General features: G+C 42.4%; 1 protein-coding gene across 14 annotated transcripts in view; it reads left to right on the top strand.

Moving 5' to 3' along the window:
• LOC118422416 (protein SON-like) overlaps positions 1-16,545 on the top strand; it is a 76,131-nt gene that overhangs the window by 57,415 nt on the left and 2,171 nt on the right. For 5 of the 14 annotated variants that reach the window (XM_035829962.1, XM_035829967.1, XM_035829964.1 and 2 more), the window contains exons 2-11: positions 195-1,518; positions 3,170-3,502; positions 4,464-4,526; positions 4,990-5,097; positions 7,572-7,688; positions 11,338-11,378; positions 12,767-12,851; positions 14,512-14,659; positions 15,598-15,681; positions 16,044-16,159. In XM_035829962.1, coding sequence (XP_035685855.1) covers positions 195-1,518; positions 3,170-3,502; positions 4,464-4,526; positions 4,990-5,097; positions 7,572-7,688; positions 11,338-11,378; positions 12,767-12,851; positions 14,512-14,659; positions 15,598-15,681; positions 16,044-16,159 — 2,419 coding nt within the window. Of the gene's footprint in view, positions 1-194; positions 1,519-3,169; positions 3,503-4,463; positions 4,527-4,989; positions 5,098-7,571; positions 7,689-9,149; positions 9,243-11,337; positions 11,379-12,766; positions 12,852-14,511; positions 14,662-15,597; positions 15,682-16,043; positions 16,160-16,545 lie in introns of those variants that run through there. The other 9 variants (XM_035829963.1, XR_004831891.1, XR_004831890.1 and 6 more) reach the window with 9 other exon arrangements.

Below are 16,545 nucleotides of genomic sequence, written 5' to 3'. Positions count from 1 at the left end.
CGTTGGTGAAGCTGATGTTTAATGATGTTGAGGAAGTCTGTCCAGGACTGTAACTGGCCCCTTCCCGCAGAGGGAGGCAGGAGAGGCTAGAGGCTGGCCGGAAGTTGGGCAGGCTGCTATAAATGAGATTTAATCAGGCTAATGTTAACTGTTTTTACTTGCAATACTCATGTATTCTTTCTTATCTTTTACAGAGAGAAGCAAGAAGCCTCTCCTAAAGAAAACGGTGCTCCAAATGATCAACGCAGAGTCATTATCACCGACAGACAATCTGATAATGGGGCATTCAACGACATTGTAGAGCCTGTTGCTGCATCTAATCCTGCTAATTCCACACAGAATCTATCAGAGCAACCCCTCCCACTCGTTCAGGACTCTGAAGACAAGCAGCCTGACAGTACAGAGGTTGGGGAAGAAGTGGTTGCCGCGGCCTGCTTGCAAGGCAGTGAAGGAGAGCCCAATCAGGCAGGGAAGGAAAAGAAGATGGATAGCAGCTCCTCGGAGAGCGACAGGAGATACGAATCGGACAGGAAGTCCCGGGAGTCGCTGTCTCGGGTGGAGGACTCGGATGTGGTGAGAGATGGATCGGAGGAGGATGAGGAGGATAGCTCAGGGGAGGAGGAGGATGAGATGGCAGTCGTCTCCAAGAAGAGGAAGAAGAAACACAAACACAAGAAGAAGAAAAAGAAGCACAGACACGAAAGGGACAAGGATGGCAGACGGATCAAGAAGAGTAAATCCCATTCAGATAAGGACAAAGATAAAGAAAGAACTTCTAGGTCTAGATCCAAATCTAATTCTTCCTTGGAAGACGGGGAATGTCGATCTCGTTCGCAGTCCAAAGACAGGTTAAAATCTCAGGAGCACGGGTCGGGTTCTAGGAAGCACTCAAGATCAAGGTCAAAGTCACATGACAGACATCACAAGCATAGGCATAGGTCAAGTTCAAGGGAGAAACACAAGCATAAAGGAAGTTCTAGACATAGATCCAGATCTAGACACAGATCCAGGTCAAGGCAGGGATCTAGGCACAGATCTAGGTCTAGACATAGATCGGGATCACACGATAGATATAGGCATAGATCGAGATCCCACGAGAAGCATAGGCACAGATCTAGATCAGGTGAAAGGTACGCAAATAGGGCAAAGGACAGGCACCACCGCAGTAGGTCACCCGACCACTCTCGCTCACGGTCCCCCACCGAGAGAATTGACAAGGCGAAACTGTTGGAGATCGCCAGGGCCAACGCCATCAATCAGTTCCGGGCAGGGATGATTCCCGCCCACCTCCCCCTTCCATCCATGACCCCTGAGGAAGAACTAGCCAAGAAGAGTGGCGGGAAGACGGTGGAGGAGCTGACCAAGTTCTGCAGGTTTCTGTCGGAGAAGGAGAAGGCTGGGGATGAGGATGAGATAGTGAACAAGCCTGTGACGGAGGAGGAGGATGGGGAAGGACCCTTCATCCATCATCCCTTCAAGGTCAAGGCCACCTCCACGTCTATTGTCATGAACATCAAGGTCAGTCAAAATAGCATTTAGTAGTTGATAAGTTAATCATATTATAATGATAAGGCCACACCAATTTGTTCCCTTGGTTCTCCAAATGTTATTTTAAAAAAAACAAAAGACTTAAAGGATTTGAATTTTTTCTGTCCTAATCACTGTTTGGGAGCTGATGTTATTAATTGTCCTTGTTAGATCTGTCATTTTCAGTTGACAAAAATCCATGTTTTCATCAATTTCATGACATGATATCAAATTGGCATAGCTTAATGTACAGTTGTAAACAGTCTTGACTTATTTGGTTCCACCCAAGTCAAGGAAGGAAGTGAAAGACTTGTGTAGAATTAGCATTCAAGAATTAGAATTAGCATTAAATGAATAATTAAATCATTTGATTTTTGTACATGTTGCAGCAGGAGGGCTGAATTACGTAATGAAAAAAATAGAAAAGAGTCCTCTGTCATATCTTGCAACAGCCAAGCAAAAATTGGAAGCTGTTTACTAGTAATTGGACACGTAGTCTCATTACTGGTACTGACTGTGCATAGCACGACTACTAGTAGTTCTTTCTTCCTGCATTTTTCACACCTACACAATACCCCTACCCGTATATTCTGCCCTCTTGGCGGCACATTTGGTATGTAAGGCAGCCTTCGTGCCTCAAGTTTCCCTCTCAGTCTCAAATCAGTCCCGAGCTTTGTCTGAATGGCAAATTGTGCACAAACTAGTTCCACTTGGATGGAAGGAATGGCAAGACGTGCCAGCCCTCGGGTCAATTGCCTTCCCATCCCCACTGTTCTCCTTGGCTCGCCTAATGGGGGTCAGGTCAGGAGGTTCTGTGCAACTGGCCCTGGAAGGAACTATTTGGCCATTGGATCTATGGTGATGTGTCCCAGTAGGGCGGAGATGTATATTTTATTCCTGAGGCTGGATGGGGAGAAATGGGAAGGATACGGTAATGGTGCAACAATAGGCTGGTTATAAGGAGGAAAGTGGAGGAATAAAATCTTGGGTGCTGCTTTTGTTGCAGGGCAGAATGTCTATAATGGCAGGCCATTGTGCCTGTTGATATGATTGACAAGTCACTCTTGAATGTATCAAAGAAGAGCCACCTTGATGTCTTTTTGTTGTTGATAGGCCAGGTTGAGTTTGGTCGAAATTTTTTCGTATAATCATACAATTCTGTATGCTGATATTAACACAGTAAATGAATTATAGTAGGATTATGGGCTTAAGACTACATTTTAACAACATTGTCTCTGTTATTAAAGGTTTAACGACAATTTGTGCTAAATTTAGTCTTTTATACTAACATTACATGCACTAAAGTGCTACATGCATGATGGGAGATGGAAAATATTGAGAAACAGAAAATTGAGAAAAGGTGGAGAAAACTGGTTGCCAGATCTTCTGTGGATCCCTTGAACAGTCTAATAGTTAGACTAATTACATGTATGAGGGATAAATCGAGATGAGATGAGAGCGAACTAAAATGTGGGTTCTAACCCGCTGGACAGAGCTACTTGGAAGCGTTTTGTGAAGACTAGGCGACTGCTGCCTATCCCTTTGTCAGGGACTCCAGCCACAGTATAATCAAACACTGGATACTACATACTACTTCAGTAACTAAAGCTACTTCATCTCTCCCCTCTATGACTGTCTGCAGGATGCGGTTGCCAGGACACCGCTCAATGCCCAGCAGCTGGCGGCCCAGAAGGCCGAGCTGTCCAAGCAGTTCCCCGTGTCCAGCGGCTCCCAGCACCGCATCAAGGAGCTGGAGTGGGTCCCAGTGGAGAAGGATGACAAACAGAAGACCAAGGGCGCCGCATCGTCCTCCTCGGCCGTCGCTCCCGCCACGGAGAGTTCGGCAAACGCCATCCCGGCTGCGGCGCCAGCCGCGCCTGCCGCGCCTGCCGCGCCGCCTGCAACGTCGCCCCCTCCTGTGGAGCAGCCGCCGCCCGTACCGGTACCTCCGCCTGAAGCCAAGGCAGAACAACAGGTGGGAGGGGTCATGTGTTTTGTTTGGTTGCTAAAAATGAAAGGGTACTAGAATTTTAAAAAAAAATGCACGGGAAAACAATATTCTTTGCTCACAACCAATGTTTAGGTGAGAAGTCTGTCACCTTCCTCATAGGAATTAGCCTGGGTACCATCCGATATCTGCCAGGGCTCCTTACACTCACTGCCGTTAAAATTGTTTTTTTTAGGGCAGCGAGTGAAAGGAGCCCTGGCAGAAATCAGATGGTACCCAGGCTACATAGGCATAGTTATAATTTGCGCTGCAGTTAGGTGTTACTGCTAACAATGTGGTCACAAATGTAAAGTATTGTGACAGTCAAATATACAAAGTTTATATTGTCTACCAGCAATAGGCAAGAGGGAGGTGACACTGGTCAGTAAAATGTCAACTGTGGCTGTATATAACTGGGTTGTCAATAAACAAAGAACATTGTTATCCAGTGATTTAAGAGGCAAAAGCCATCACTAAGTCTTGTTTGGTATACAGCTTGTAGAAATCTTTATTCATCAGCTTAACTTTAATGATCAAAGATGCACATAATTTTGTTCTGTCAGAGCTAATAACTTTTTATTATTTCCCGGGGGGCAAGACAAGCCATTTGCAGTGATTACATGACTGTACATGAATGTATATGACTTTGTATATCACTACGTTAACAGCAAAGCAGTCTGTCACATTTTGTTATTATGCATTGCTCAAGTATCAACAGTGTTGTCTTAACACTTGAGTGTCTTGTTTACCGTATACATATTGCTTGTTTGGTAACCTAACTTAGTAACTGCTGTGAAAAATTAGACTTAAGTTGTTATGGAGGCCTGACTTCATTTAGTATTCCTATCAGAGAAGCTGCTTCACTTGCAGTATGTAATTCAGGACATGGCAGTTAAAGCTCTGCCTCGATTGATGCTTTACAAACCTTGATCTCGTTCTTTTTGCCCAGACACAGAAGGAAAGTGCTCCAGTGAAACCCACAGCAAAAACACAGGCAAACAATAACATACAGGTGTGATATTATCCTTTGAATCGTTTGTACTTTGATCTGGCTGTTCCTTTCCTTGTTAGCACTTAGTTTGTCTAGCTAACTCAGTTTGTAGACTGTATTACATTTGTACATGCATGTGCTTGAAGAAGTTTCAAATTGGCTGTGCAGTTTGGCACTCGACAGGGCCTAGGGATTTCCTGAGGCTCTATTGGAAGGTAATAGATTGTATGGTCTGTCAGGCTAAAGCCTCAACAGTAATGCATGTACATCTTCAGTATGTATTCTCTAAGCAGACCTTCTGATGTCAAAACCGTAACTGCTGTCAAATTCTGTGGCCATTGGACATAGTCATGGCAAGCATATTTTTCCACCAGAAGATCTGCTCGCGGGTTCGAATCCCGGGAGTCGGGATGTTGTTTCTTTCTGTTCTTACTCGCCCCTCTGAATTTCTACATGTTGATGAGTTAATGTGTTTCCTGTGCAGCTGAACATCAGTGCAATCGTGGGGGAGAGAGTGAAGGCCCTGAGACAACTTCAGGCAAACCCGTACGATGTCGAGGCCATGTCCAAGATACACAAAGCTCAGCAGCAGGTACTCTCTTTGTAACTAGAAAGTTCATTGTGTTGGTAGAAGTCATTTTTGAACTAATTTAACTGTAATATCCAACACAAAAATTGGACTCCATTGGACAGTGGGTGCCATGGACTTCCTGAGTCACATGTTCTATCTGTATAAAGTGACGTCACGGCAGCAGTGGATTGTTCATTCCTTGACAAATACTGGTGCTGTTCAGTAAGAAACTTGTGTGAGTCCAATTTTTGTGTTGGATGTTACAGTTAACTAGTTCAAGAAGGTACCCTTTTGATTGCCTCTCTCTCTGTTCACCACACATTATGAGTTATAGGTTTGTCAATGAAGGGTAGACATCCAGGTACGTAATCCATTATTCAAAATAGATCAAACAACTGGTACAGTCACTAACAGAGTCGGATGTTGCAGACAATGTCTTACGTCTTTCATCAGTGACTGTGAACGAGTCTCTGAGGACTAGTGGAAGTAGTAAAACTACAAGTCATGCAGACTCCTGTGAAATATATACAATCATGTAGTTCTAGCCATTCCAAATACTACTTGTACAAATGTACTATCCCCATTTGCCCCCAGAGACTCTTTTACAGTCATCAATGAAAGGCAGCAAATTTTTTCTGAAATGTCTGACTCTGCTGTAGAAAATGCAGAGTTATTTGATTTACTTTGTATAAGGAGCTTGGTTGTTCGGCTTGTCAATGCTCTCCTGGATGACCCAAGAAGAGTAGTCAAGTTCTGCTGCAGATTCCCCTGTTGTTTTTAAACTCTTACTGCAAATTTTGTTTGAAATATGAAATTGACAGGCACTGGAATGATTACTAAATTCTCACCCATGTTATTAAAAATACATTGAATTTAAGGGATTTTCAAGAATTGATTATGATTGCTGCTCCAGACCTCTATTTAGTATAACTTGTTACCGGTATGAACATCATGTCTTCCTGTCCTTCATGTATGGTTCACAATCATGTCCGTCTTGAGATTTGTTCTATATCACTCTCTGAATAAAGCCAGATCAAGGAAATTGCCTTTTCCTTTTTCCTAGCTTAGGGAAGGCTTTGTCATGCTTCTAACAATCCTTCACCAACAAGCAGGGTCACCTACCGATTCTCCAATAGCTGTTAAGCGGAAATTTGGCTCTTCTTCTGTCCTTAAAGCTTTCAAAAAGCCATTAAGCAGTCTGCAATGGCAGATGGCATACTTGTTGGATTCCGATTGATCAGTGATTGTTTTTCCTATGGACATGAGTTGCCAGGGCCTGCCTACTGTGCCATTACAGCATGCAGTAAGAGGAGATTTGTTGGGCAAAGTGGTCATGTGCTGGAAGATGACCAAGTGTTTGATGGGTCTGGAAATGGAACTAGGGTCTCAAAGGGTGCTTCTGGTTTAGACCCTCTCTAAAAGCACTTAGCGTAAAGACAATTCAAACCACTGCTGTGACAATGATACCAAAGGGAACAGGCAAATCAACGACCACAAAATTGGCCATTCCGAGGCTTGCGTCTGAGCCATTTGAATGTGGCATTTCGACATCAATAGTGATGAACAAGACCGAACTGCTGCTATCTTGTCGTCTACATGTAGAGGCCACTGAAGGGACATTTTTCAAGAGTCCAGTTTCTTGTAGAGTAGCTATACAGATTGTCTATCAACTTGATGTCTAGAGCTGGGATGAGAGTCGGTGGCTTCCTTGTAAAGATACTTTATGTAGAGATTACTGAAACTATGGGATGATAGTTTACACATGCTGCAACACAAAAATCATGAAAACTGTACGGTGCAAGATGAGAGAGCATGCCAAAGGGGCCCTGTCTGCAGTCTGGCATTTGTGGTAGATGTTGTCTAACCCCATAACACTGTGCTGATGGGGTGTGTGAACTGTAAGCCTAAGAGAAATGACCCCAGGTCAGATAGTGTGAAAATGTAAAGCATACTAAAATCAAACAGGATCAGACCCATTCAAGGACTAGCTCACCTGGCATGTTGCTATGTCTGAAGTACATGTACATAATGACATGTAGGTCTTCCTGATCTACATGTACAAAGGCTCTGCAGTAAGCAGCGAAGGAATGGAATGTCTCGTTATGACAATATAAGCTTAAGCTAATCCTAGGTGACTAGCTTGGAAGTGTGGCACAATGGTACCGAAAGTTTATTTGCAAGTTCATGCCTGGAGGCTAATTGCAAGTACATATAGAAAGTTGCTAGAAACATAGGACACATACATGTTGTACATGTGACAATGAACAGTGTTAACCATTACTGTAAAAAAAGAGACAACTTGTATTATACAAGTGTTGGCTATTTCTAAACAGGTTGGGTTTGACTTCTTTTTTGGAAGCAGAGGAAGAAGGAAAGCGCCACTTTTTCTACAATAATAACAAATCTATGATGATGATGAACAAATGTAATGTACATGGGTATGTAAATTGAAGCACACTGCCTTAATTTTCCCTTTTCTTTCTTGGCCGTTGCAGATTCAGAACTGGGCAGTGTCCAGCCAGATCCCGGGACAGTTCACTGGAACCACGGGGGTGCAGCTTCTCTCCACACAGGAACTAGCAAACACAGGCAACCAGGCCTGGGCCAAAAAGGTATACCCAGGCGCCTTGGAGCCCCCCTTTTCAGTTTTTATTCCATGCCATTTTATTTTTTTATTTTTACCTTTTCCGTTTTTCATTTTGTCCCCTCCTATCATATTTTCCATTGATGGTACTGTGATCTATGCATTTGTCAATGTCTGACTCCAACGCTTTCCCCTCTTTATTAATAGTTTTCCGTTTAGCTAACCCCTGAACAAGGCGATAAAACAACCAACCATGCTTTGAAATAGACTCTCAGTCAAAACTAAAAGAGAGACCTTAGTGTTTAACGTAGCCTGGCTCCTCTAGATGTTCTTTCTCCCTACTGATATGGTAGTCAACAGCAGTAAGTGATAGCATTCGCCCACCATAATGCTTTGGAGGCCAAGATCAGACATTGATGCATGTATAGCTGGAAGGAACCAGGAGATACCATTATCTCTATCGACCAGGGGAGTTCAGGCCAGGATTTCTCCATCAGGAATTTTTTCGGTGTTTGTGCTTTCCCCAGTAGCATATGCATCTTCTTTTCTAACTTTCCTTCATCTACTCTAATATTGGGCTTTTGTCTGTAATTTGTTCTTTAGATGTTGCAAATTCAGCAGTTTTGCAACATTTAAGTATTGTTTAATGATTATTTATTTTGTTTATTATGCTGTAGGACCTGTAGAGAGTATCATAATTACTACTTTAATGTAACATGTTTTGAGTTGCAGAGTAGTCATTTTACTTGTCATTATCAGTTGTACTATTTGCTGTAGCAAAACGTGTTTTGTAGCTTTTAGCGACTATGTTATGCTTATCTCCCTTTGAATTCTCTCTGTATTGTCTTTTATATTGTGCATGTGCCTGAGAGGATCTTTTGTATGCTATTGGGGAAAGCTCAGACATGTTCCCTTCTTCAACCAGGCCCTGCAACTTGTTTCCAGTGTGGTGGGCCAGTCCAGGGGCAGGGCATTGCCATGGCAACATCACTGCCCCACCCCTCGAATGCCCCGTAGACCTTTCGATGCAGTGTTGATGTTGGGGTTGCGCTAGCACGCCGTGCCGACTGCCTAAAGTCAGCATGTACAACTGTTCATGAAGTTGTTAAAAAGTGTAAAAACACATTTTACCCTTTTTATGTTGAAAGATGTAACTGATGATCTGTTATTCAACATTACACATCAGTGTGATGATGTGAGGGAAAATTGTACTGTCGACAAAGGAAAAGTGTTCACTGAAACACCAAAGGACTGAACTGCGAGAAAGATAATATGATCATTGATTATAATGTCAGCCCAGCACTGTCAACGGTCAATTATTACATTCAAAACTCAACCCTTTTGCACAAAAATTTTAAGCCAATTTCAAATTATCTTTACATGACAGTTGTTGAGCATAGTAGTGCACATACATGTACATGCTGGCTCTAGACAGGGACAGGGAGTGTGTATCACAACCCCCTTCACTGCCATTGGAAACTTGTTGCAGGCCACCCTACTATTAGCAGCCATGCCGCTGTTGTTTTGCCTCCCACTTTGCACAATTTCAAGCAGAGGGGCAAACACCTACTGTGCTGCATAGGTACGTAACAAGTCTAGTTAACTCCACCAAATCCAGACTCTTGCTTTCTGCCATCTTTCCGTTCTTTCCCATGATTTTGTAACCCAACCACTGTGCTTTCCTTTAGCTGTATACAATTACATTTGTACCATCACACTTTGTTCTTCTTGTGTCCTTTATAGCCTTTTGCTTGCTTTCCATTAACAGTCAGTCCTTTCTTGTGAGGATAGTTGAGACTAACTGTCATGCTTACACCAGACTATTGTCCAAATGCATAGAGTTTGTGTCCAGAATTTTTCAGCTCAAGCCGTCTCTAAGGAATCAGGTTAGGCATAGCTGCAAGGCAGATGAGGATGTGAGGAGATTGTACTCACTTTCTGCCTTGTACAAATGAATCATTCAAGTTGCATGGAGCTGTCACTGTCAAGAATGGGACAAATTTGTATCTGTCTGATTCAAAGCCTCTGCCATGCTTAAGGCCCCGTTCACACTTGTGCGTCTATTCAAGTCTCTATGAGTTGCATGATTATTGACATTTTCTTGTTTCATAAAAGTTTGTGAAGAAAAAGTTATTTTCTACTTTGACCCACTGTTGTGCAGCCTGGTTATCTAACTGTACAAACTCCTAGCTCGAACTCAAACTTTACCTGAGGCAAGATAATGTCAGTATGCAACTCATACGTACTTGAATATTAACAAGTGTGAACAGGGCCTTACAGAGAATGATAATGATGACTGCAGTACATGTAATTGTCTTATGCAAAAACGAAAAACCAGACTTTCTGACTGTTGCCCCAAGTATATCTGGCTGTTAAATATTTTTTTGTGTGTAAGATTGATAGATTTTCCAATAATTCAGGGCCAGGATGGCGGAGCTCAGCTAAATACCTCCTCTGTCTTTCTGCCTTGTTGTAGTTCAAATTGAAAGTGAGTCATTCATTTTGTCAGAAACAAGATGCATCCACTTTATTTCGCTCAGCAAAGATAATGCCAGAGCCTTGTAAGCATATATACTAGTAGGATCCCAAGTTTTCCTCTAACCAGAATATTCTGTAGTGAAAAAGTTTAAACTTTGTTCCACCACGATAAGAAAAACTCACCATAAATTTTCTGTCGAGTTCTCCGACCTTCGTCTGATGTATGACCCGCTGTTGTGATGCTGTGATGACAAAGGTCGGAGTACTCCACCAAAAATTTATGGTGAGTTTTTTTTATTGTGTTGGAACAAAGTTTAACCTTTTTCACTATGGAACTTACCAACACAGATGAGCTATTATTCGGATAGAAGATTCTGTGTCGAATCAGTTGGTGCCAGAAGAATGTTCGAACATGATTCTGCTCTGAAGGTTATCACTGCATATCTGCTCAAACCTCCCAAAGCTTGAGGCTGTTTGGATACAACTACACTGAGCCGTCTGGCTGTCTGGTCTGCCTGTATCATACAGTTGGCAAAATTCAGCACCTTGAGGCCAGGATTTCTATAGCCTTCACCTTGCTATTTCCAATACCAAACATGTCATCATTTCAATGGGCAAGATTCCGCCTGACACCAGCATATTTTTTGATATAACTATATATTGCGAATTCATGCCTCATGAGGGCTAGTTGCAAACAAAACCAAACAATGAAAGATGTAGATGATTTTAAGGTGAATTAACAGCTTTCTAAATCTATTTTTACTCATAGCTGTTTGAGGGATTTGGCTGCATTTCTGCGTGCAATGTGAGATGAATTTTCCACTGTTTTGGTACATACTGGGTAAAATAATTGGGATGTGATGGATGAAGCTTTTGATATGATAGCTTTTTGTCAAGTGTTTATTAGATGAGAAAGGTATGGAGGGATTTTGATAGACCCAATTTAGCCATTTTAGGCCGAAATTCAGGCCATGGCATCACGACTTTGTGTCAAAAAGCCAGATATACTTAGGGTAGATTGGAACGATACTACCCGGTACATTTAAGCCTTACAAGAATTACTGGGTACTACTGTGAGACACATACGGTGCCTTGTTGTTACGATCACAGCCTGAAATCTGGCCTGTGATTGACAGTCTAATTCCAGGTTTGAACTGATTGACTTAGAGACGGACTGATCTGTTTTGTTTCTGTCGCAGCAAGGCCTCCCAAATGCAAAGGCCAGAACAGGAGAGGCAAGGTGACTATAGATGGCTTGATGGTTCCAGCATGCTTTGCTGCAGCTCCCTTCCCATATATGGTGTGATGTGACTTGGGCAGCAAAGCATGCTGGGGGCTGTGAAGCCGTCTGTACCATTCTGTTGGAACATTGTTATGTCATGGGCCAGATACAATGCAGGGAATATTATACGCCATCAAAACTGTGCATGGTTCGCATTGTCGCTAGTGGTACATGTACATATGAGATGGTTGTAGTTGTATTTTGTTTTGTAGAGTTTTTGTAAGTCGTATTAACAAGAAGTGCGTTGCTATAAAACAGTGTATTTTTGCACTTTTGCAACCATTTTCTTAGACATGTAGGTTGTTGTTAATATCTGTCTGTGTAGCATGAGACCCTGACTAACTCATCCTTTCCCTTAACTCTGTGTATGCTTTCTAACTTGTTGTAGACTACATATAGTATCCTTGTAAGTTTTGTCACCAGTTGCCTTCCCCTCGTTGTGAATTGTTTCTGCTTGCATGAAAGGTGAATGTTGGCATGATCTGATTGTCTCAGGAACAATTTGGATCAAATTTAAAAAAATCAGTTCTGGTCCATTTCTGTCTGTTTGTACAGCACTTCTCTTCACAAGTCACTTTGGTTCATTGACAGTACTTTTAAAGACATGTAAATGTTTTATGGCTCTGGCTCTAGCGTATGGCTCTACCTCTAGCTTCCTTAACAGGCTATGCAGGTCTGGCAGACATACACATGTACATTCTGATGGCATACATGTGTCATTTCTATTGCACTTAGTTTTATTATGACTTGACCATTGTTTCTACCCCGAGTCCCATAGAATAAGAGCGCAATAGAATTGATATACACCTTTCTCACGCGGCGGCCATGATAGATCAAAGACGAGATCAATGAGGCAAACAGACAAAACTTATTTCTAAAATAGATCCCATTTAGTTTTCCCCCAAACCACACAAATTTTCACAATCTGAGATCAAATTGTTAAGATTATAACTAGTGTTATGCACCGAAAGATGCAGCAATTTAGAGTAGCGTAGACTGATCCCATAGTCCCTTAAGAGATGCAAAAATAAAAACATAATAATGCAAACATTTGACGGACCTGCAGCCATTCTCTTGTTGGTCGAATTTCTAATTTCCATGTTATCATTGGTTAAACTGTATTGAGTCTTTTGTTTGCCTCATTGAACTCGTTTTAGATCTATCATGGCCGCAGCGTGAGAAAGGTGTATTGCCTCTGACAAAAGCCAGACCCGTCGAGCCTGCTAAGAAGGCTGATATTCCTTCTTATCTAAGGAGTTAACTGTGAACCCAGGTGACTCTGTTGAGAAGTGCGTACATCCTGACAGGGCTGTCCCTAACCCTTCTGTTCTGGCCTTTCTTTCCAGGCGGTCACGGTTCCAGACGTACCGAGATTTGCATTTGCAACTGATGATGGTGAATCTAAAGCCCATGGTGGCAGGCCCCATGATGGTATGCCTCGAGGAGCTGGGTAGAACACAGCTTGTGCTTCTGTAACATACTACCCTGGGAAAGGGCAGACTCCTAAGAGCCGCGCGCAAGGTTTACCGATCCCCGCCACACGCGCCCCCGGAACACCTGCCCGCTGGCCCGACAATCCAGCTGGCCTCAACTATTGCTTGCCTAACACAAGCGCTATTTGGGGCTGGTGTAAGTGGGGCCAGCTGGTAGTGGTACGGCTGTATAGTTGCGCAAGGCAGGCGGGGATTGGTAACTCTTCTTTGCGCTGCTTCTTTGAGTTGGTTTCCCAGGGTAGTAACTTACGTTCATAGCTCCTTCAATACATGCCATGCCTGAACCTGCCACCAGGGGCTGTAGTTTCACCTTTCTTGAAAATCTTTCTTCAGTCTTTTAGCTGGCAGTTGTACACATACATTGTCCATGATTGTATAGTTACTCGAGTAAAGCTGTTTCTTTTTGATATCTTTCTTTTAAATTCTGCCTTTAATGTTATCATGTGTGTAATCTTAGTGATTCCGATGATCCCTGCATGTGTGTTGCCCCTGTATTGTGTCTGTTTCTGTCTTTGTCTCTGTGTTTCTGACAGTAAGAGTATTGGAGTGCGAAAAGGCCATGATTCGTAGTGTTTCTGATAATATACTGTACTGTGACTGTATGAAACACTCTTTTCACGTCTTGCTTCTTTCCTAGAAGTCAAGAAAGATTTCTTTTCAATCCTTTCCATATATTAAATCATTATTAAACAGTATTTGTTCAAGACAATGGTTCTGTGTTCTAAAAATGGTCTTCAATGTCTGGCAGAATTTAGGTCAGCCCTGTACGTTAAAATGTTGATTGACAAACCTACATTGCGTCTTCTTAAGGATTTGGGGGCTTCAGCTTTATAGGTCACTTCTGTTCTGGGGTTTAGAATAGATGCCAGAAGGAGCATAACACTCACGAACAATAGAGACAACTTTTGAGAAAGTTATAACACCCAAAGCCGTCAATCGTTGCTTGATTATTCTTGACGGACAACAAAGCTGATGCATTTATATATAGTAGACATGCTACCGGTAGAAACTATACAGCTAGTTAGTAATAATGACAGTGAAGTTTATTGCGTATTCATTCTTCATTGGCTAAATGCAGAACGTTAGATACAAAGGGAGTAATAGACAAGTTATACACAAACTAGTTTACATGCTTCTTCTCTATTCCTTAAACATGTACTAGACAAACTGACAAAGTTTAGTGCAAATCTCTTTCTTACTCTCTCACTATGACAATATTAATCTCCCCAAAGTGTACCATGTTCTTAAGACTTATCCTCTGTGTCATGATATTTTAGATGGATAACAAAGACGATGCATTATAGTAGACATGCTACAAGTAGGTACGATATAGAATCTATAAAGCTGGTTAGCGCAAAACTCTTTCTTTCTCTCTCACTATAGCACAACCACACCAAAGTGTGCCATGTTCTAAAGACTAATAAGCTGATGCATTTAATTTAGTAGACAATGCCATGATGTAGGTACAATGTAGAAACTATACAGCTGGCCAGTGCAAAACTCTTTCTTTCTCTTAAGCTATATCACAACCATGCCATGTTCTATAAAAGACTGATCCCGTGCCCCCCTCCCCCGTGTGTTGTTGCCGGTGGCTGCAGGACATGTTCCAGCGGCTGAACCCGGTGCAGGGCGGGATGGGCATGCAGCTCATGAAGAAGATGGGCTGGAAACCCGGCGAGGGGCTCGGCAAGGGGCAGACGGGCGTGCTGGAACCACTCACGCTGGACGTCAAGACAGACAGGAGAGGTGCGTAGGGCAGCCTATGTAAAGCTTAGTTCACGTTTATCCGTTGGGTAACCTATGATATATCATTAACATTAGTTTACCTTTATCCGTGGGGTAACTCGTTGTGTATTTTGAAATACAAGTTGTTGGGTTGGGTATCGACAGGTCTTTTGGCATGGCACTCTCGAGCCAAAGTCCTTTTTCAAAGGAAAGCGGTGGATTCTTTCACAAGCCGAAGTTGTTAACATTAGTTTACCTTTATCCGTGGGGTAACTCGTTGTGCATTTTGAAATACAAGTTGTTGGGTTGGGTATCGACAGGTCTTTTGGCATGGCACTCTCGAGCCAAAGTCCTATTTCAAAGGAAAGCGGTGGGTTCTTTCACAAGCCGAAGACATGGCAACTGCACTTAAACATGCGGCCGAGTGGCTTATCATATCCTTTCTGAAGGCTTCACCTTGCAGCATAGAATCAGCACTGCAGATAACTGAAGGAAAATGCCCAGACTTTGCATCGTGTACAAAATGACCAACAAAGTGGACGTACCGACTAATAAGTATCTTATACCAGCTCAAAAAAGAACAAGGAATAGTCATGCCTTTAAGTACCAGAGTTACCAACCTAGGACTGTGTTTAGAAATTCATATTTTCCCAGAACTTTCATAAAGTGGAATTTGTTATCACCAAGACCAGGCATCTTCCTTGGATGGTTCTAAAGAGAACTTGCAGATAGATGTGCAAAGCTAGGTGTGACAGGCCATTCAGTGTAATATAACCAGCTGCTGCTGCACTGTGTGCTGGTGTGTTACGCTGAAAGGTGGTTGTACTGGCTATATAGATACAGAATGATACATAGATTCAGGACTGCAGTTACAGATAACTAAAACACTGTGTGCAATGTCAACTATGTTTTCCTGGCAATGCCAGCTTCTGTATTGTATGACATCTGTGTTTGTCCAGGTCTGCTTGCCCAGGGTGAGAAGCAAGGCAAGAAGTCTGGGCCTGTTCCTGTCATTAAAGACACTACTGGGAAGGACCTGTCAGGTGAGACTAGTTAACCTCCTGCTTATTGTGTACTTGCTTCTTTTCTAGCTTATGTTTTGTACTTGAAAATTGCAATATCAGATTGTTAAACTCGGTTGTCAAATTACATTTTGATCCTAAGCTTAATCCTAGTTAAATTTGTCATTTTGCAGTTACTAAAAGTGATATATTTTGGCAACTATGACAACAACAGAACTTATGTAGAACTCAGTCATACCATATTTAGCTGACCCCATTGTTGTCCACAATGTAAGTTCTTCAAGCCTCCCTGTCTTTTATGACAGATTTTAGATAAAAATCATTACAGATATAAAATGCAACGTACCTCTTAATCAGACACCATGCCTGTCTGTGTTCCCCAGGTAAGCACCCTGTGTCTGCCCTGATGGAGATCTGTAACAAGAGGAAATGGATGCCTCCAGAGTTTGTCCTGGTCCACGACAGCGGGCCTGACCACAAGAAGAACTTCCTCTTCAAGGTACTGGTCTGAACTAGATTCACTTTCTGAAGCTTAGAATGTGTACAAAGCAACAGACTCAGAGTCTTCATTTAGTTGTCTTCACTTGTTGTGCTTTTAGAGTCAGGTGTGCATGTGTTAGGATTGCCTCCTTGCAATCCAATGAGGTACTGCACTGTAGAAATGACTGACCTTTAAAACACAGTGGAAAGCTCTCTCGTGTTATAGTGGTATAGTGGAGTTTCAGATTTGTGGGTTGAAAGCAAGGCTGTCTCTAGCTAAATTTATTTTCTGTCCCACTCATCTTTTGGGAGCACATGTTATCTTTCCTTGTTAAATCTGTCAATTAAATGTCATTAAGTTCAGATTTTTGGATGGATGGGTGAAATTTTGTTTGTCCCAGTAAG

The sequence above is a fragment of the Branchiostoma floridae genome, chromosome 9 (assembly GCF_000003815.2).
Source record: "Branchiostoma floridae strain S238N-H82 chromosome 9, Bfl_VNyyK, whole genome shotgun sequence".
Classification (NCBI taxonomy): Eukaryota; Metazoa; Chordata; class Leptocardii; order Amphioxiformes; family Branchiostomatidae; genus Branchiostoma; species Branchiostoma floridae.
The sequence above is the reverse complement of the archived record's forward strand: the minus strand, read 5'-3'. Positions and strand labels throughout refer to the sequence as shown.